This window comes from Podarcis vaucheri, assembly GCF_965113315.1.
Source record: "Podarcis vaucheri genome assembly, chromosome: 14".
Taxonomy (NCBI): domain Eukaryota; kingdom Metazoa; phylum Chordata; class Lepidosauria; order Squamata; family Lacertidae; genus Podarcis; species Podarcis vaucheri.
Genome location: NC_138752.1, coordinates 25,836,489 through 25,858,333, shown reverse-complemented (window position 1 = coordinate 25,858,333; position 21,845 = coordinate 25,836,489). Strand labels below are relative to the sequence as shown.

Here is a 21,845-nt window from a genome sequence, read left to right as displayed (position 1 = left end):
TCACACTTGGGCCTCCAGCCGGTTTTCACTTCTGGCCCTGCCTGCCGCTGGCAAAAGGGTCCCTGGAGGGAATATAGTCCTCAGACTGGAAAAAGATCTGCTAACCTAGGCCACAATCCAACCCAAATTAAGCATGCATCTAATTGTATCTCTTGGAGTCCGTGGAACTAACAAACACTTAACTCTGGCCCGATGGTGTCCTTGGCTTTTTTGCACAGAGAGAGGTCCGAGGGTGTCTTGTTTTTTTAAAAAAATATGCCTGCATGGGAGAAATGTAAGCAGCTTACACTGAGAAATAAACGTGGCTCGCTAGCACCAGACTGGCACAAGAGCAGAATTCTAGGCGTTTCTCTCTGTACAGTCTCCAATGGTGGAACATGATGCCATCATTCTTTAGTGAAACTTAAATCAGTTTTTCCCCTGCATTTGTAGCTACCCCTACCACAATGGAGGTGCGTTTAGAAAAACCAGGAGAATTGCAGAGTTTTCTTATTTCACAATGAGATTTTCCAGCCGAGAAACATTGTTATGCATGTCCCATTACACTCTTAACAGCATTTGCTGATCAGTAATTTATATTGATTTAACAAGGTTTACTCAAGCAGGGCTGGCCCAGCCATGAAGACAGTTGCCTCTGATGGCCTAACTGAGATCGAAGAGCATGCTGTTCACCATTGCTGCCTCCTACGTGGTTGCCACAAACCCACCTCCTCTGTCACAGGCAGGCTACAGCTGTGGAGAGGGATTGGGTGCAGTGGCGAGTTTTCCTGAAGCAGCAAAACATCCTGGGCCATCCCGGAACTTGAGATTGTAACCTTAGTTTTAGATCTGGAAAATATGGTGTATATTTCACTTCCTGGTCTCCCATGTTTTGAGAATCGTGCCTTCTCTTTACTATAAAGAATGCATTGCTGTGAGCAGAGTCTGTTGATGTACCAACTTGCATTGTTACCTGATCTTGAGCGGAGAGTGGATACGGTTGCCATTTGCTATGGCAAGAAGCCCTTGGAGAAAGAGTTTATGGATACTTTCCGACCAACAGTTCAGAAATTGTCCATTTTGCTTGCTGTGGCTCCAGCGTGAAACTTCTGAAGCAGCGAAAACAGGAGGTTTACTGAGCTCTTACTGGTATCACATCGCGGTGCACTTCCTTGGTGAGGTGGAGTCTGCATTCGCCTGTTTCCTGATGCTTTCTGTTTGAAAACAAAATGCAGTTCTTACGTCCTTCAGATTTCTTGATAGCCATCTATGCTAAACTAGGCTTGAAGAAGAAGTCTTAATTCTTTCTGAGAGATTTTGAGTGATAGCCTTTATTTATTTCTTGCATACATAACAATACTCTTCTTTCAAGGTGTCATACATGGTTCTCCACCCCCCCAACCCCCATTTTATTCTCACAACAACCCTATGAGGTCAGTTATGCCGAGAGGCAGTGACTGGCCCAAGGTTGCCCAGTAGGGATTTGAACCCAGATCACACACGTCCTAGTGCAACACACTAAACAGTACAACACATTTCCTTAACGATAAGGAACGAGGCTTAAGCATGCCTACTTTTTACAGGATAAAATTCAGCTGACACTGATAAAGATGAGCTGGATAGCCCAGCTAATCTCATGCAAAGCCAGGTGACCCTTACCTGCCAAGTCTCTTCTTCCGATGCCCACCAGGCCTTCATACAGTCCTTTGACTGGGTTTTCCCCTGCCATAATCACGCTATGGAGCCAAATGAGCAACATCCTATGACCGTGTTCTCTGTAGCTTTTGCTGCCTAGAAAGAAGAACGGGGGATAGCAGGCGCACACACAAATACAAAGACCCTTAAATGATTCATAGTGTCTTGTGGCATAAGTGTGAAGAGTGGTTAGCTGTGGACTTGACTTGGAATAGTCACAACCAGATTCTTTGTTATAGGAAAAATGCCTACAATTTGGGACAGGGCTCACCACCTTGGGAGAATACTATCTACCACAGCTGTCACCATCTCCGGGTCCTCCAGCTGTTTTTGATTTCGGTGCTATCAGGCTGCAGCTGATGAGAGATGATCACCCAAAACAGCTGGAAGACCCCAGGGCCACATTTACACCACACATTTAAAGCAGTATGGTAGCACTGTTTAGTCATGGCTTCCCCCAAAGGATCCTGGGAAGTGTAGTGTGTCAAAGGGTGCTGAGAGTTGTGAGGAGACCCCTATTCCCACCACAGAGCCACAATTCGCAGAGTGGTTTAACAATCACCTCAGGGAACTCTGGGAACTGTAGTTTGGTGATGGGACTAAGGGTCTCCTAACAACGCTCAGCACTCTTAACAAATAGCAGCTCCCAGGATTATTTTGGGGTAGCCATGACTGTTTAAGTTACCATAGTGTTTTAAGTATATATTGTGTAAATGTGGCCAAGGTTGGCAAAGGCAGATCCTGGAGAGCAGTTGTTTGAGAAGGCAGGGGGGTTCCTTTCACAAACCTCCAAGCACTTCCTCCTTACTTTACAAATTTGCTTCTAATATCAGGCTATTGATTCTGTCTTTAAAAGTGTTCCCCAAACATTTTGATTGGTGAGGGGCAAAATTTTACTGTTTACACGCTCAGGCACTGGGATTAAGCTGACCTCAAAGCACCACTCTCTGTGCTTTCTGCCTGAGTTGTAGCCCTCCACTGGCAGCGGGCAAGTCCACAGCAGTGACTCATGCAGAGAGGCAGCAGGGAGCCTCTCAGAAAACCCTCCTACATGCCTTCTGTGTGAGTGATCGGGGACGGGCTGTAAACTGCTTTGCACACAGAAGGTTCCTGATTCAATCTCCAGGTAGGTAGGAGCTGGGAAACACTCTTCCTAAAAGTGTACGGGCAGGTGCTTCGTCTGAGCAACCGACCTACCTGCCCACTGGTGCTCAATGGCTCTGATATGAGCCTCGGTGAATTTCCAGTAATGTGCCAGCTTCTTCCACTCGTTGGGTTTGAGGTATTTGGTCGCAAGCCTCCACATGACGGAGCGGATGTGCTGTGTCTCCATCCGGTGGTCCTGCTTGAAGGTTAAGTGCTTGGCTACCCAGGAGTCGGAGTCGCTGTTCAGATTATCCTACAAAAAAAGTAGCAAGAGCTGATTTGCTGCTAACTTGAATTTCCCCCCAAAATTTAATTCCCCCTACTACTGACAAATGTTTTCTCCAAGCTGTCTATAATGGCTCTAAGGGGGGTGCAGAGTGAAGGAGGTGCCTGCCTGCTGAGTTTGCTTGCTGATCAGAAGGTCAGTGGTTCGAATCCCCACGTCAGGGTGAGTTCCCGTTGCTCTGCCCCAGCTCCTGCCAACCTAGCAGTTCAAAAGCACACCAGTGCAAGTAGATAAATAGGCACCGCTGTGGTGGGAAGGTATACGGTGTTTCTGTGTGTTCTGGTTTCTGTCACAGTGTTCCATTGTGCCAGAAGCGGTTTAGTCCTACTGGCCACATGACCTGGAAAGCTGTCTTGAATAAATGCTGGCTCCCTCAGCCTGAAAGCGAGATGACCACCGCAACCTCATAGTCAGCTTTGACTGGACTTAACCGTCCAGGGGTCCTTTACCTTTACCTTTTACCTGGTGCTTCTAACCATTGATGGGCAACTTCAAGGCCCCCTTTCCTTTTCTCCTGCCTTAGAGTTCTTTATCTTCACATTTGGACCAGACAGCCATTCAAATGGAAGACACCTTTAAACATAAGGCTGCCTCTGACAGATCTTCAAAAAGAGGACCACCCTCTGTAAAGCAAGGACACATGGCCACCTCATCACATGCTTTACCCTTGCCAAGAGCACACTCTTCTTTGTCATCTCTACTCGAGCCAAACTGACCTCTCCTTTCGTTCATAGCACCTGCACTGCTTATCAACATTCTGTTGCTGACACCTTTCCCTTCAGCAGCTGTATCTGTGAACATTCCATTCCCACAAGCCCATATATAGAGATAGAGATAGAGATAGAGATACACACACACGCACACTCGTACCTTGGATCCCGAACGCCTTGGTACTTGGACATTTTGGCTCCCGAGCATTGCAAATCCTGAAGTGAGTGTTCCAGTTTGCAAACATTCTTTGGAACCCAAATGTCCGACAGGGCTTCTGTGACTTCCAATTGGTTGCAGGAGCTTCCTGCAGCCAATCAGGAGCCGCGCTTTTGTTTCTGAAGGTTCTGGAAGTCGCACGGACTTCTGGAACTAATTTTGTTTGACTTCTGAGGTACCACTGCATACATGAATGTTTGGATATTCCATAATGCCCACCTACCTTTTCCCATTTGTAAAACCTATCTGCTTTGATGATCATGTCAGCCAGGTTGATGTGGTTGCCACGGGCAGCAATATCTAGGGATGTTTTACCTTGCTGAAATCAAAGGTAAGAGCAGGAGAAAGAAACATTATTTTATTATTATTTAGCAAAACTTATACACCGCTTGATGGTAATAAAACGTGCTTTACAATGAATATTAAGATTATCAATAAAAAGCTTAAAAACAAGTAATTAAAAACATGTAAAATACCATTAAAATAAGACAAGTTGAAAACACATCAGCCACTATGTGTCTGGATAGGCTTTCCAAATCTCACAGCAATAATCTCACAACAGCATTAATGCATTTATCACTTTCTTAAATGAACAAACAGTATTTAGCTCATAAAAATATATACCACTTGATTGTAAGGAAGAAAGCTCCAAGTGGTTTGACTTCTGCCATATGGCCCATTTTCCACTGATGATAGATTGATAGATGCATAATATGACCTTGTGATATTTCTCCAGAAATTTAACATACGTATATATATATTATTTTAAAGCTTTTGGAGAGCAACCTGTAAGGAATTGCTTCAGGGAGGGAAATGTGTTTTTGTCGAAATTTTGAACAGGGGACCAGGTAAATTTCATAAGCTCCCTGCAGCAAGTTAAAAAAGGAATCCAACTGGAAGGAAATGAGAGAGAAAGGTTCTGTCGTTTGGGGCTCATTCACCCATGCACAATCGTATGACAACTGCCTAATGTGCTCGGTCCATTGCCGGGTCATGCCATTCCAACTTTGCAACATTGCAAAAAATGTTGCTCTGCTTTCCTCCTCTGCAAGGCTCCTCTGCAAGACTCTGGCAAAAACCATGGTGGGCAATTCAGGATAGACAACAAATGAAAACATACCAACCAACCAAATAACACAGCACTTGGCTAAACTACAGAATTCCCCACCACAAAGACATAGTAGTGTCTGCCAACGTGGATGGCTTTAAAAAGAGGTGAGGTGGATACCTCAAGCATAAGGCTATCAGCCTACAAATCAGGATGGCATACCACTGAATTCCAGTTCCTGGGAATCACATGGTTTCTTTTCTTTATTAAAACTTCTTTTGAGTGTCATCTGCCTTCAATTTTTTCTGAAGTTCAAAATAATATTAATGTTTCCGTTCAAATATCTGTATGCCGATTGCCTGCATTCTATTCCAACCATGACTGACAAGGTGCTACTTGTCTGCAACGGAATTATTACCTTGTCTGTTAGTTTTAAGTTCACCCCAGCGATAAGAATCATCTCAGCAATGTCCTGTCTCCCATGCTCTGCAGCAATATGCAGTGGGCTCTGCTGCCTCTGGGTAAAAACAGAAAATAAGGAGCTAGTATTAATGAGGGCCTATTACTCTGTGGTGGAGCACTGATGGTCTCTTAACATTTTGGACATGTAGATCGTATATCAATAGCATGAAACCATACAGTTTATTTCTTTAAAAATAAAATAAAACTCTTACATTATCAGTGATATCCAGGTCACATTCAGCATCAATTAGGAGTTTAACGATGGCTGGGTGATTCTGTAGCACCGCAATGTGCATAGCTGATGCATTTTGCTGTAAAATGAAGCATACTGATAGTTTTGTGTACAGTTGAAGTGGGGGGAAGCCTGCCTTCTAAGGCACATCCTCTGAGCCAGAAGGTCTGTCTCTTAACATGACAGGATTATTGAATGGAACAGGTACAGAACTCTGCAGGTGTGCAAAGGCACCCATTCTGCTCTGACACTGGAAACAGGTTTTAGGGCTAAAAGCCTGAAGGCAGAGAGGCCATCAATATATGGCCATATATTCTTAAACACAGGGTTTCCCAAACTTGACTCTCCAGCTGTTTTTGGACTACAACTCCCATCATCCCTAGATAGCAGGACCAGTGGCCAGGGGTGATGGGAACTGTAGTCCAAAAACAGCTGGAGAGTCACGTTTGGGAAAAGCTGCTTTAACATCTTGTTTTTGATGCAACTGACTGACATAACTATTCCCTCAGAAACTGTAGCAGTGGAAAGCAGCGTGATATGATGCTGCCTTGTATGGAGACCCAGTATTTGTCCCTTCCAAGTTCTCAAGAGGATGCCTTTCTTAGCCTTCCTACCTCTTAGGAACATAACAAAGCTGCCTTATACCGAGTCAGACAATTGTTCCATCTAGCTCGGCATTGTCAACGTTGACGGGCAGCAGCTCTCCAGAATTTCAGAGCTGCTTGCAGATGCTGGGGATTGAACCAGGGACCTGCATGCATGGCAGCTGCTCGACCACTGAGCTATGGTTCACTGAAAGTGTCAGGAACTGGCCCTCGGATCTTTTGGTTTTTTAAAATCATTTTTATTGATTTTCCAATAAAAAACATCCAATTAATATATCCAATCATAATGCCCCAATTAAAATAAAAAACCCCAAATTATTGTCCAAATTATAATTATTAATTTTTGGAGCTCCCCACAGTCTGGATTTCTGAAGCATATCTCCACATCTCAGTCCTGCCTCTCCTCGTTGTTTCCATGTTTTCCACATCTCGATTTTGATGCTTTATAATTCTCTGTCCCTGGGTCCACGATTCTCAATCACGTCAAACGTCATATACTTTCATCTGTCGAGTACAGCTTTATTAGTATGTATTTTTCCAACTGCCTTTTTGACCCTCGGACCTTTTGCATGTAAAGCTAAACATGGAGGTATAAGTCGTCCCGATTCAGTAAGAGCCAGGTGATTTAGCACAGCACATTAATATCCCCCCGTTTCTTCTGCCATTAAACTCAATGTGGTGAATATTGAATCCAGGCAAGCTTAGCTTCTGCTAAACAGGTGCACTTTACATCCTCCACTGTTGGAGGAAGGATGCCTTGTTCCCAGTAGCTGGAAGTCGTAAATGGGAAGAGCACTTGTTCTGCTTGTGAGCCTCCCAGAAGTATCTTCTTGACCAAAGGGAGAACAAGAAGCTGGACTAGAAGGGCACCAGGATCCAGCTGCCAGGTTCTTATTATGTTCTTATGTATTAAGAGCCCTCTGGTGGTGCAAAGGCCAAGAAGTTCTTGTGGGGTGGAATATCACATACGTGATTTGAACCAGATCAACCTTCCCCAATCTGGTGCACTCCAAATGCTTTGGACTACAACTCCCAGCGGCCACCAGCTGGCATGTTGACTGGGGCTGATCCAAAACATCTGGAGGGGGCAGCAAGCTGGGGGAAGGGTGTCCTAAACCAGCTTTCACTGCCGCTAACTGAAGGTTGCTGGGAGTTGTAGTCTAACAACATTTGGAGGGAGCCAGTTGACGAAAGCTATCCTAGACAACAATGGCTTGGCTGCTGAGCTGCTTAGCCTTCTTAACTTACAAAGGATGGACTCAACAGACCCAATGCACTCTCATTCCTCCTTTCTTTCCTCAGAGGCACAAAGATGCTGTAGGTGGTACCCGACCAAATGAGCTACTTACGTAATTCAGTGTATCTGTGTGAATTCCTGCATCAATAAGGATCCTGGCCATGATCTCATAGCCATTTTGTGCAGCATAATGAAGGCAGGTCATCTTTTTCTGAAAGAGAGAAAACACCATTCAGACAATACAAGAGATTGTCCATGTGGCCCATGTGCCTTAACTCAATACCAATTATTTTATTGCTTATCACCTGCCCCCAAAAATCCTCAGCATCCTTCCTTCAGGGGAGCTGAGATGGGTATCACCTTCCAGTGAGAGCCACTGACCTGAGTTTGGATGTTGATATCACAGCCGGCTTCCAGGAGCAGCTTCATGCAGCCATGATGACCATTTTCAGCAGCCAAGTGCAGGGCGCTGAACCCTTCCTGGGAAGGGAGAAGAAGAGGAGAACCCTGATTGCACTTCTAATTATTTATTATTTCATAAAATGTACATACCATTTGATAGCGCAAAACAAAACAAAATGGTGGTTTACAAAAATAATTAAACAATGCAATGATCAGTTAAAAACAACTATTTTAAACTTTCAGGAATAATTAAAACCAACAATAAGCTAAAAACCAGATTGAAACACACCAGCATTCTGCATGTCTAAAAACAAAAATGTTTTTAGCAGATGCCAAAAAGAGAACTCCTGTACCCTCCCTCTCCTTTTGCCATCCACCAAGAGGTGGCAATATATTTCCTCCAGAAACTGGTGCCAATCAATGACTGAACTCAACCTCCTCCTTCTCTGCTGTCCTCTCCACCTCCACAAATACCTTCATGCATCTCATACCCTCCAACATCCCGCAGAGGAAAGCCCTGTCTTTCAGGGCCGCGCGCCCAAATGAGTCATGTGACTTGCGAGAGAGCACGGCCTCCCCCAAACGTGAGTTTTTCAGGGCCGAGAGCGAGCAAGTGAGCAACTTCCCAACTCCCCTCCCCACTGACCACCCCAGCACACATGGCAGGAGCAGAGGCAGAAGGAGAAGAGCCTTGGCACCTACCCATACCATATTTTTCCTCCTCTGTTGGGGTCCACATGCTGCAGCTGACGGTTCTGCTCCTGTAGTTGGCTGCTCCTTGTTAGAGTGGCGAACCTGAGCTGTGGTGCTCAAGGGCAAGAGGAGCACCTGGGGCAACTGCTCTGTGCATCTTTCAGGGCTGCACTTTCGCGGGAGCCAGGTGAATCTCGTAAGAGCACGCCCTCCCCCCCAATGCACATATTTCGGGGCCACACACTTTCAGAAGCCAAAACCAGGCATCTCATGATCCAATCAGAAGCTGGAGTGGCTTCTGCAATTCCGGGATGCCTTGCTTAAATCAGGACAGTTGACGGGTATGGCTTCTTCATAGTATATTCTTCTTACTGAGTGAACTATGTTCCTCAAAGGGTGGTTAGAGTGTCAGATTAGGACCCACAAGGCCATGGGTGGTACCCCATGTTAGTTGGATCCACTGAAATCACAGGAATTTAAGTGTGTTGTATTTCAGTTGGTCTACTCTGAGCACACCTGGTTCAATAGCCCACTCAGGGACAACGACCAATGGGTGGCCTTAGGCCGGCCACTATCTCCCAGCCTAATCTACCTCACAGGCTTGTTGTGAGGGTGAAATGGGGAGAACAACTATGCACATCACCTTGAGCGCCTTGAAGGAAAAGGAGGAGATAAACGTAATAAACTAGCAAAAGTCTTCTACTCACCGTATTCTTCTCATCAAGATTCATTCCTACATCTATAAGCTTCTGCAGCACCTCTGCATGACCATTCTTGGCAGCTAGATGAAGCGCTGTGTTCTTCTCCTGCAAATCAAGGTGACATCCAATAGAAATAAGTGTGGGTGATAGCCTCTCAAAGTACCAATAATTTAAGGGCCAGTCTAGAGAGGGAAATGGAGACGGAAATAAGCAAAGCCCCAAAGGGTGAAGAAGACCCACAGACAACAGCAACTGGACTGAACGGGATGCTGATTCCTGTTCCTTTTCATACCTTGTCTTTGATTCTGCAGGCACAACCTAAGCGAATCAGGAAGTCCACCACCTCCAGTTGCCCATTCTCAGCAGCCAGATGAAATGCCGTCCTGTCCATCTTTAAGGAGAGAAAGGATGAGAGTCATTGTGGTATAGTGGTTATGATGTCAGACTAGGACCTGGGAGACTAGGATTCAAATCCACACTTGGCTATGAAGCTCACAGAGTGACTTTGAGCCAGTCACCTCCGGATAACTATTTGCATATTTGAAAAACAAGAACTATTTACAAAAAAAGCCAGTGCCTTAGACTGTTCTGAAAAATTCCCACCTTGTCTTTCTTATCCAGCTGCACATCCTCGAGGTCTTCCATGATGAACTCAATGACCCTGATATGACCTCTTTGGGCTGCACAATGCAACAAGTTGCGACCATTCTGGGTGGGGGAAAAAAAGGAATGGGATTCAGTTCGTGAGATGTGGGCCTAACACACCAACTGTTTTGAACTATAGCTCCCGTCAGTCCATTAAACCTAATTGCAAATTCAAATGTATCCCTATCGTGTTTTATGACTTCCTTGATATTGTATGTGGGCTGGAACTGGTCTGTGACCGAAATAATAAAATTCAATTTCCTTCTATTCTGGCCCCAGCCACCACTGGGTGGGTCCACCACCCAAAGCTTGCCCACAAAGAAAAGCAGCCCTCAGGCTTCCAAAGAGCTCCTCACTCCTGATCTAGTATCCTTGAGCAATATATTTTTAATAGAGGAAGTATGACGAACTTATTGAAGACGGGAATTCCAGGAATGGAGGCGGATGAGGACAAAGCAGTCAACTCTTCCTCCTTGGAGTTGCATGAACTTTCCCCTGAACTTTACAGCCACCACAGCCTCGTTGAGTGCCAAAAATATCCTCCATGCTTATCTTTTACAGCCATCATTTAATGCTTTACTCCTCCTAAGTTATTTATTATAAAAATATACAGGCTTGCCCTTCTGGCTATGTATGGTTTACACAGTTCCAAACTTGTCCCGCTGAGCAAACACCACCTGCCCACACAGGACGACTGGGTGCTCCCGACTAAGAGCCCCCAGCTGCTCTGAGGCTACTTTCGCAGCCACTTCCGCGTGCCTTGGGAGACATGCATCTTTGAGTGGTTTCAGCCCAGGCCAAAGGAATTGCATGCATCCAATAAAGGTCATCAGGTTTAAGACTGGTCATTGCAAACATCTGCATTAGGTTGGCAGGCAGTGGGGGCAGGAAGGAGAGAGGAACTTGTGGAGCAAATGATGCACCAGGCAATTTTCATTCCACAGTTTCCAGTGCATTTTACCATTACTTTCCTCAGCACAGACAGTCCAAGGCTTTCTTGGGAAGCGTGTTTGCTATGCAAGAGCCCCAATCCACTGTAAATGTACATCCCAAGGGAAGATCTACACCACACATTTAAAGCACACTCAACACACATTTAGAGCATGTGAATTCCCCCAAGGAATCATGGGAATTGTTGCTTAAGGTTGCTGGGAACCATAGCTCTGTCAGGGTGAAACTACCGTTCCCATGATTCTTTGAGAGACGTCATGTGCTTTAACTGTACCATTTGGATCTTCCTTTAAATTTGCCAGTCACAGTGCAACCTGAATTTGCTGGTGTTCAAACGAATTCCACCTGCAAATTAGTGAGGGCAGTATTCAACTGAGTTTTACTTGGAGCAGTGGGTCTACCCTCAGAATTGATGCTTTTGAATTATGATGCTGGAGGAGACTCTTGAGAGTCCCATGGACTGCAAGAAGATCAAACTTATCCATTCTGAAGGAAATCAGCCCTGAGTTCTCACTGGAAGGACAGATCCTGAAGCTGAGACTTATGAGGCCACCTCATGAGAAGAGAAGACTCCCTGGAAAAGACCCTGATCTTGGGAAAGATGGAGGGCACAAAGAGAAGGGGACAACAGAGGAATAGATGGTTGGATAGTGTTCTCGAAGCTACCAACATGAGTTTGATCAAACTGTGGGAGGCAGTGGAAGACAGGAGTGCCTGGCGTGCTCTGGTCCATGGGGTCACGAAGAGTCGGACACGACTAAACGACTAAACAACAACAACCCTCAGTAAGACTGAGTTGACTACCACTCTGACTGCCTGGAAACACCCTAAATTGCTTATTCAGATTTCAAACTTTTTAAAATTTATAGACTCTCCAATCAACCCACACACGCAGTCAAAAGGCAGTCAAAAGGAATCTCTCTCTGTGTCATACAAAGCTGTTAATACCAGGGAGCCAAGGAATGATGCCATACCTTGTTTTGGCAGTTGATTTTGGCACCAGCAGTGACAAGGATCTGAAGGACACGGAGGTGGCCAAACCAGGCGGACAAGAGGAGGGCGTTCATCCCAAACTGGGTAGCCAGAGAGAGACAGAAGAAATGTCATCTTGGGTCTGGAATAAAATGGCAGTTAGTCCTTGCTCAATTTGCCTAGGAGAAAGTTGTGTGTTCTAGGAATGTAGGAAGCTGCCTTACACTGAGACAGACCTTTCAGTCCATCTAACTCAGTATTGTCTACACTGACTGGCAGTAGCTAGCAGGGTTTCAGACCAGGATTATTTCCTGGTCCTACCTGGAGATGGGACACGGGTGGCACTGTGGGTTAAACCACAGAGCCTAGGGCTTGCCGATCAGAAGGTCGGCAGTTCAAATCCCCACGACGGGGTGAGCTCCTGTTGCTTGGTCCCTGCTCCTGCCAACCTAGCAGTTCGAAAGCACATCCAAGTGCAAGTAGATAAATAGGTACCACTCCTGCGGGAAGGTAAACGGCATTTCTGTGCGCTGCTCTGGTTCGCCAGAAGTGGCTTAGTCATGCTGGCCACATGACCCAGAAGCTGTACTCCGGCTCCCTCGGCCAATAAAGCGAGATGAGTGTAGCAACCCCAGAGTCGTCCGCGACTGGACCTATGGTCAGGGGTCCCTTTACCTTTACCTGGAGATGCTGGGGATTGACCCTGGGACCTGGTTGTATTTTTCTAAAAATACATCCTGGTTTAGCATATGCCTATAATAAACTGCTGCCAAAGTGATGTCACATCGCATTTTAGCATTTGTGACTCGCTGCCTTGTACTTTGTATGCAGCACTTCTAAAAATACTGGTTAGGTCCATGGCAGTGAACGTCTACCATCATCGTATGCAGGAGAGCCAGTTGCCCTACTGGTGCTACTGGGAGTTGTTGCCCCAAACATTTGGAGGGCACCAGTTTCAGGAAGGCTATCCCTGAGCCCCTATCATTCACTGCTGCCTTTTGAAAAGAACCTTTATTATTATTTTTTATGACACGTTCATTTTTCACTTCCCTGTATTTTACCACCTGTATTGGTGGCTAAACATTTTAAACAAATAAACCAAGCAAGTTTCTTGGAGGAAGTTCTCATTCATAGCAACCAAGGAGCTGGGTTTTATGAGGCCAGCCGAATTTCGCACAGATGCAAGAGTTGAGATCCTCCTCAAGCTTACGTTGTCCTCGTCATTCACAGAGGCATCGTGGTCTAGGAGAAGACGGACGGCCTGTTCGTGACCAGCTCCTGCAGCCCAGTGGAGAGCGGTCCTGTCTATCTGGAAAGGAAGGACAAGGTTAAGTAGGGGGAAGAAAATGATGCAGAACAGGTGGGTGGGTGCTGGGCAAACTGCTGTCAGTGCCCCCCAGCCACGCCTTCCCTCTGCAACTAAATATTCATTTATTTTATATTCTATCCAATCTTTCTTCCAAGGAACTAAAGGTGGTGTGGATGTGCTCCATCATCTAACTTCTCTGCAAAGAAATCAGGATGAACACTCAATAAACCTAGAAACACCCAGTGCCAGAATTACGTATAAGCTAAACAAGCTATAGCTTAGGGCCCCACACTTTGGGGGGGCCCTAAAAATTTAAAGGGAAAAAACAACAACTGGATGTACATTTTGAAAATATAAGTTAAAAAACAAATAAAGTAAAACCTACATACAGCAACAGTGTTTTGTGTTGTGTATGGACCTATTAGGTCCATAAATTACCATATAGCATATATTCAACACAAAAAACAGCGACAATTTGTTGTTGACAAAGGACAGCTGGATATATAAAGGGCCCCATTACCTTCAGTAGCTTAGGGCCTCATCAAACCTAAATCCAGCCTCAGAAGCACTCATAGTTTCTGGGTGTCCTTTTTTCCTCCTCCCTCCTAAAGCCTTTTTCTTTTGTGCCACCTCTTTCGTACTGCAAGTCTCGCAAGCTGCTCTGGGAGCTTTTGTGGCTGAAGAGTGGGATAGAAATGCTCAGTATGATAATCAAAAAATATATTTGGGGCTGATTTGGCTTTGGGGCTAGCTTAGAGCATATAGAGGGTGGGACGCAGGTGCCGCTGTGGGTTAAACCACAGAGCCTAGGATCAGAAGGTCAGTGGTTCAAATCCCCACGATGGGGTGAGCTCCCGTTGCTCGCTCCCTGCTCCTGCCAACCTAGCAGTTCGAAAGCACATCAAAGTGCAAGTAGATAGATAGGTACCGCTCCAGCGGGAAGGTAAACGGCGTTTCCATGCACTGCTCTGGTTCGCCAGCAGCGGCTTAGTCATGCTGGCCACAAGACCTGGAAGCTGTACGCCGGCTCCCTCGACCAATAAAGCCGAGATGAGCGCCGCAACCCCAGAGTCGGCCTCGACTGGACCTAATGGTCAGGGGTCCCTTTACCTTTACTGCATATAGAACACTGGAGGGAGAGTTTGGCGACAGAAAAGATGTCCCTTTCCCTCCCAACTCCATTTCAGCTTCACTGTTCAAGGAGAATGGAGAAAATCTCACGACAGAGTTCTTGGATCTACAGTGGTACCTCGGGTTAAGAACTTAATTCATTCTGGAGGTCCATTCTTAACCTGAAATTGTTCTTAACCTGTTCTTAGCTAATAGGGCCTCCCACTGCCGCTGCACCACAGGAACACAATTTCTGTTCTCAGCCTGAAGCAAAGTTCTTAACCCGAGGTACTATTTCTGGGTTAGCGGTGTCTGTAACCTGAAGCGTCTGTAACCTGAGGTACCACTGTACTTGGTTTGGTTTTGTTCTCCTGCAACGCAAAACGTCCCTGTGTTCCAACCGTGAAGGGTCTAGAAAGGACGTGGCAAACCTGTGTGCCATCAAGATGTTCCCGGATAGCGTCAGTGAGCATGGCCAAGGGCAAGGGATGATGGGAGATGTAGTTCAGCAACATCCAGAGGGACACAGGTTCATCACCTCAATTCAGATTTCTGGGGAAGAGCCCGCAACATTATCTGGACCCCATCCCCTGTAAGCACCTACATTATTCTTGGCCTTGACATCCACCCCTCTCTTGATCAGCTCGTTCATCCGCGCTGTGTTGTTCCGCTTTGCCGCATCGTGAAACTCTTTCTCCGAAAGAAGCACTTGGGAAGAAAAGCAGGGCACGGTGGTGTTAATGATGGTTACAGGGCAGGTTGTAAGATGGAAAAACACAGAAATTAAATCCTAGAGGGAGTTGGGTACATATTGTTGACTGCAAGGAGGTGCCTGCTGAACAGATGGAACAGATGGTCCGGCACAGTTAGCTTGGACCTCAGTCAGTCTCAGACGGTGGATCATTCTGTTATGGGCCCATGCTAGGAAGCCATCGGAAGCCTGCCTCCAGCAAAGCCTCCTTGGATAGAGCAAAGTCAGATCAGGGACTCGCACAAAGACCCAACGGGCATCCTCCAGGGCAGCAGACACATAGGCGCCGACTCCATGGGGCCTGAGGGGGCTCGAGCCCCCTCAAAAATTTGTTTGGGGGGGCTCCGCCCCCCCAATAATATCGGGCGCCCCTCCAGCAGAGCGCCATCGCCGCCCCTCCCCCAGCCCAAAATGCACAGGGTCGGGCTGCATGCCTCCTGCCCTCCCTCCCGAGCAAAAGCTCCACCCAATTTCCTTCGGAGCTGATTAATAGGCGCAGCACGCTCTCTCCTATTCGCTCACGAGGAGGCGGCGCCACTTTATCTGCATATTCATGAGCTTATTTATTATTCATGAGCTTTCCTGGGCCCCCCCAATATTTTTTATAAGTCCGCGTCCCTGAGCAGACAGCAACACAGGGCACAATGTTTTTCACCCTAACATGATGGTTGAGCACAATAAAAGCCAAATTGGAATGGAGACAGTGCCAGAATGTAGGAAACATAGGAGGGTTGCCTCAGGCATAACCAGATCATTGGTCCACCTAGCTCAGAATTATCAACATTGACTGGTTCAGAGGCAGCGAGTCCCTCTCAGCTCTATCTACAGATGCTGAGGCACCCCTCAAAAAACATATATTTATTTTTAAGACTATAAGCCATTTAATATTGGAATATCCAAACTTTGAACAGGAATATATAAAAATACAACTAAGTATGATCCGAGGGCTTTAGAAGGAAATGCCCATCAGCAAGGTGAAACAGAGATATTTATTTACACAGGATGACTAGTACTTATAAGTTATAATAAACTAGAGGTAGTATAAACTACAGCTTTCATAATACACACACACACACACACACATTGACAGGGCAGGGGTGGATTTACACAGCACACAGGTTTCTAGAACTTTATGCCCTTGCCTTCTGGTGCTTTCAACAGCTGTGAGACAAGTATAAAGTCAACTGAAGGGAACTGAAGGGAACTGTAAAAAGCATATGGGGGGAGGGGGAGGGTGGCAGAGGGAGAACTATTGTTAAATTCACAGTCATGCTTCAGGAAGAAGCAGATTTAAAGCAGTTATTAACTAAAGGAATTTGGAAAGTAAGACATACCTATAAAACTATATAAAGATTCTCTTTTGGGATAAACAAATAGGTTGGTGCTTTATTAAGAATTATAATGAGCGAGACACCTTTTGGATAATCCACTCTTCATATTATATACAGTGATACCCTGGTCCTCAAATGCCTTGGTACTCAAACAACTTGGAACCCAAACACTGCAAACCCGGAAGTAAGCTTTTTTCAGATGCCTTAATGTGCTCCGTTTTTAGTGCTACGCTTCCTATTTGATGGCCACACTTCCGTTTTGAGTGTTACGCTGAGGTCTGTCTGTTTTTGCTATTTATTTTGTGTTTTGTGGCTCTTTTTTTGTTTGTTTTTGTGACTGTGTGGAACCCAGTTCAGCTACTAATTGATAGATTGTGTGAATGCAGTACATTGTTTATTGCTTTCATTTTATGGATCAATGGTCTCGTTAGATAGTAAAATTCATGTTTAAGTGCTGTTTTAGGGATTGTTTTTAAAAGTCTGGAACGGACTAATCCATTTTGCATCACTTTCCATGGGAAAGCGCACCTTGGTTTTGGAACGGACTTCCGGAACGGATTAAGTTTGAGAAGTTAATGGGGACAAATTCCTGGGGAATAAGGCAGTCCATAGCTACTCACCACAATGGCTATTCAGTGGTACCTCGGGTTAAGAACTTAATTCGTTCTGGAGGTCTGTTCTTAACCTGAAACTGTTCTTAACCTGAAGCACCACTTCAGCTAATTGGGCCTCCCGCTGCCGCCGGAGCACAATTTCTGTTCTCATCCTGAAGCAAAGTTCTTAACCCGAGGAACTATATCTGGATTAGCAGAGTCTATAACCTGAAGCGTCTGTAAGTTGAAGCGTCTGTAACCCGAGGTACCACTGTGTTCTTACTTGCACAGTATGCATCTGTATTCCTGTTGCTGGGAATCACAAGCAGAGGGGCAGTGCTGTTGCACTCAGGTCTTGCATGTGGGCTACCTATTGGGGCATCTGTGAGGCCACTGTGAGAACAGAATAGGGGACTGGCCATCTGTCACAGATGCTTTAGCTGAGATTCCTGTATTGAAAGGAGTTGCGCCAGATACTGTTCTATGACTCAATGGGCCATTGACCTGAGCCAGCAGGGCTCTCCTGTTCTTAAAGACTGTACCTGCTGCAGACGTCATGTATCAAGGGTGGGTCTTGTACATAAAATTAGATGGCTTTAGAAGGAGGCTAGACAAATTCATATAAGAATAAAGCTAAGCATACATACACATACTGGTGCAGCGATGAAACTGCTAGCACATTTGCAAAGCTAAGCAGGGTCCCAGTATGGTTTCAGATTGGATGGGAGACCGTGTGTTGAGATTGCTGCATCACAAGGGTGGGGGAAGGGTTAGACTTGTTGATCCCTCAGGGTCCTTTCCAACTCTACAGGTCTTTCAATGGATATAGGCTATTTCCAGTGTCGGAGACAATTCACCTCTTAATACTAACTTCTGAGAATCACAAGTGGGGACGCTGCTGCCACTCAGGTCCGGCTTTTGGGCTTCACATGGAGGCACCTGGTCAGTCACGGTGAGAACAGGAGGCTAGACCAAATGGGCCATTGTCTTGATCCAAACTATTGTTCTTACATATATATATTTATTCCAATTTTTGGAACCAGTAAAGTACAGTATATTCCAAATTTTAAAAGATGCCTGACACCCATGTTATACTTTGTATAAGTTGTATGGAATAAATATAAATATTATATATATATGTATGTATGTATGTATGTATGTGCATGTGTGTGTATATATAATAATATTATAAATACATAAATATAAAGAAATAGGTAGGTTTCCCAACATCTCTTGGCACTCTTAAGGAGCAACACTCTTAAGGGACGCAGGTGGCGCTGTGGGTTAAACCACAGAACCGAGGACTTGCCAATCAGAAGGTCGGCGGTTCAAATCTCCGTGATGGAGTGAGCTCCCATTGCTCGGTCCCTGCTCCTACCAACCTAGCAGTTTCGAAAGCACGTCAAAGTGCAAGTAGATAAATGGGTACCGCTCCGGCGGGAAGGTAAATGGCGTTTCCGTGCACTGCTCTGGTTTGCCAGAAGCGGCTTAGTCATGCTAGCCACATGACCCAGAAGCTGTACGGATGAGCGCCGCAACCCCAGAGTCGGCCATGACTGGACCTAATGGTCAGGGGTCCCTTTACCTTTATAGCTGTTTAAAGTGGTATCACAGTGCTTTTAAATGGAAGTGGCCGCAGACACCCAATTAACTAGCTAACCAACGCCAGGGTATCTGTGCAATAATCACCAACAACTGTTTTGTGAACAGGTCGCCAGAGTGGCCAATGCAGTAACATTCAGATGTTGTTGGGCATCAGCTCACATCACTCCTTGAGAGCAAGGACAAAGCTCAGGGATGATGGGAAATGTAGTCCAACACCAGCTTGTTATTGAAATACCTATTTTCTCTCTGTGTGTGCACGTCCATGGGTGTGTAATCAGGATTGGGACCTCAGCATGCAGATAGATAGGGCTTTTTTAACCCTCTGTGGTCCTGATGAAAATTAACCCCCTGCACACTTGCTATTTACACTGGAAGGGAAGCTCCCGTTCACCTCGCTGGGCAGCTGGGCAAGTAGCTCTTGGGGCGGAAGAGGGTGGGAGAAATCGGGGTGTAAGGTTTGAACTCTCCCCACTCCACATGGACCGTGCTCCAGATCCTGGAGCTCCTCCTCCAAAACTCAAAAGGTGCAGCTACACGTGTACGCCAGGGGGACCAGCAGGCGCGCGCCCACTTCGTGCATCGGCTGTTCCTAATGCAGGCGAATAAATCTGATCCTCACTCAAACAACAACCCCACAAAAGCCCCAACTCTTAGATGAGGAGTCTTACAGAGAAAGCACAAATAGCTGGAATGCAAGAGCCCCGGCTCAACGGGCTCGAGGACCGGGCTCCGGGCGAATTCCTGCCCATTTGGGTTAGATCATCCACGAGGAGCGCGCCGAGGAGGCTTTCAGCAGAGGCCGGGAAGAACTCTTCTCCTTCCCCTTCCCCCTCCCTCCCTCCACACCTCGAAGCCCTAGTTATCCAGTGTCACCCCCCCCCGCATCCCACCCCTAATCCCTTTCATTTCGCCGCTTTCCCTTCCGATTGCAACCCCGATTGCACGCTCCTCGGGGCGGGAACTTAAACCTTCGACCGCAGTGGTACTGCCAGCACCGGCCACATTATACAGAGCGACGCCCCACGCGCGAGGAAGTCGGTGGGAAGTCCAAGAGGAGCCCTCGGTTCTTCCTCCACTTTTGCCTCGGACCCCCCCACCCCACCCCATCCCTACCCCGCTTCGTCTCTCCTCCCTCCACAGCCCGCACCCCTTTCACTTACGGGTGTCATCCTCGGAAGCCAAGTCGTCCTCCATGGCCCCTGCAAGCTCCTCACGGCCAGAGCATCCCCGCTGTAGCCCGGCCTCCGCTTTCGGAGGCAGGAGAAGCCTGCCTGCCTCTCCTTTGGCTAAACGCAGCAGCAGCAGCAACAGCAGCAGGCGCCAGGATTTGAACGCGCATCCCTTAAGCCCTGGGCATGGGGCGCGCTCTCCGCCCCGCGGCCCAGCTGTGCAGGCTGCGGCGGATAAGATGGTGTCAAATTACTCCATCCGTGGCGGCATCTCCTTCTTCTGCTGCTCCTGCTGCTTTTTCCCTTCTTCTCCTCCTAGCGGGGCTTGTGGGAAATGTGCTTAAAATAGCCTATGAGCCACTGCACAGAAAGGGAGCTCAGCTCCCCTTGGACTTGTCATGGGCGAAGCTGCATTCACACGTGCGCCCTGTCTCCCACTCCACGTCGGTGTCTGGATAGGTGCAGGCTGGGCCCAGCCTCTGGAGAGAGAAGAAGAAGAAGAGAAGAGTTTGGATTTGATATCCCGCCTTTCACTCCCCTTCAGGAGTCTCAAAGCGGCTAACAGGAATTGGCACGTGTGTGTCTAAATATTGAGCAAAGGGGATGCATGAAGAGGTGTGTCTGCCTTCAACTGTCTGGAGAGGTTTCGATTCATCTGTTAATATTGACCTTTCTGTACTTGCCCCGCTCTTGACACGGAAGGTGACACAGGGAGGTTTACACAGAAGGAAAAAGCAATCACTATTATAATGCACACATACACACAATGCAAAAGACTTCTTAAAAAAGCAGCACAAAATAATCTGGAGGATTTACCCCCTTGCAGAACTAAAATTCTCAGCACCCTTAATAAACTACAGTTCCCAGGATTCTTTGAGGCCATGTGCTTTAAATAGGTATTTGTGCACCCCCATTTTTCGCTTTTCATGTCTTGGATTTATTTATTAAATTTATATCTCACATGTCTTTGCATACATACACACTAACCTTTTCACACTTTTCTAATCATAGCTAACATTGCAATCACACAGATGATTTATGGAATATACTTTACATTCTCCATGTTGCAAAACAGATGCAAAAATCAATTCATCTGCACATCAGACAGACGCCATTTCTGTTGTCTTCTCAGCACCTATCGAATAACTCCCTTTCAATCAAGATTTCTAAGTAGAGATCTTTACATCAGTCTGTATCTGTACTGGATTTGAAAACGGCTTTTTAATATATGGACTTGTTTTTCACTGTATTTATTGTTGATGTTTTTACTGCAAAAACACTTCTAGATATTTTTATGGGAAGTGATTCATAAGTGGACAAACAAACAAATAAAATATCCCTTTCATAATTTATAGTAATCAAGATGTCTTCAGCTCTATGTGTCTTAAATTCTATTTGTTTATGTGATTTAATTTAGGGGATCTATATCTTACTCCACAGCGGGCTGCCTCCCGGAGTGCCTAACATGACATTTTAATTAGAGATAATTAAATGCAAAAAAGAGATTCATATCAAAACAGCATAAATCCGTAGCTGCAGAAGAAACTTCTAGCCAAATAAATGATACAAACCCAGCAATATTATTCTAGATGTACTTATTAAGAGCTTTCTAGGTAACATAACCATTAAATGAGAATCAAGGAACAGGTACTAGCTTCTAGACTTCTTGTCGTCCAGCTTTATCTAGCTGGACAACAATTTCCATCTGTCCTGATTTTTCTAGACTACTGACTATGCATGCACAAGCATTATTTCATCTTTAAAATTTCTTATTACATGTATAGGAGCTTGAGGTGGCAACTCTCTGTGGTCCTGATGATACGTGTTTCAGTCCATGTACCACTTTGGAAAATATGAATTGGGTAGGTTTGCCACATCCCTAATACTCTAAACCACTGAGCCTCTTGAGCTTGCTGATCAGAAGGTCGGTGGTTTGAATCCCTGAAACAGAGTGAGCTCCCATTGCTCTGTCCCAGCTCCTGCCAACCTAGCAGTT

The 21,845-nt window shown here is 46.0% G+C and overlaps 1 protein-coding gene across 3 annotated transcripts; it reads right to left on the bottom strand.

Annotated features, from left to right (window-relative positions):
- Nucleotides 1–241: 241 nt before the first annotated feature.
- ANKDD1A (ankyrin repeat and death domain containing 1A) lies at nt 242–20,186 on the bottom strand. Of its 3 annotated transcripts, XM_082198604.1 has the most exons (15): nt 19,841–20,186; nt 15,005–15,108; nt 13,192–13,290; nt 11,984–12,082; nt 10,017–10,121; nt 9,706–9,804; nt 9,420–9,518; nt 7,999–8,097; nt 7,730–7,828; nt 5,756–5,854; nt 5,500–5,598; nt 4,257–4,352; nt 2,872–3,073; nt 1,639–1,770; nt 242–1,193 (listed from the first exon to the last, which is right to left on the bottom strand). In XM_082198604.1, the coding sequence occupies exons 1-15, from the start codon at nt 19,872–19,874 to the stop codon at nt 1,132–1,134; spliced, it is 1,527 nt and encodes a 508-aa protein (XP_082054730.1). In that variant the 5' UTR covers nt 19,875–20,186; the 3' UTR covers nt 242–1,131. The 3 variants fall into 3 exon arrangements, with proteins under 3 accessions (XP_082054730.1, XP_082054732.1, XP_082054731.1); XM_082198606.1 differs by lacking the exon at nt 19,841–20,186 and having other exon boundaries at nt 11,984–12,123; nt 13,192–13,286; XM_082198605.1 differs by lacking the exon at nt 19,841–20,186 and having other exon boundaries at nt 13,192–13,286.
- Nucleotides 20,187–21,845: the final 1,659 nt, after the last annotated feature.

Coding starts and splice junctions, on each gene's coding strand:
- ANKDD1A (XM_082198604.1), bottom strand. CDS start 19,874: ATGGAGGACGACTTGGCTTCCGAGGATGACACCC. Junction 9,805..10,016: donor AGCTGGATAAGAAAGACAAG/GTGGGAATTTTT, acceptor CTCTCCTTAAAG/ATGGACAGGACGGCATTTCA. Junction 3,074..4,256: donor GGTTTTACAAATGGGAAAAG/GTAGGTGGGCAT, acceptor CTTTTTTTGTAG/GATAATCTGAACAGCGACTC.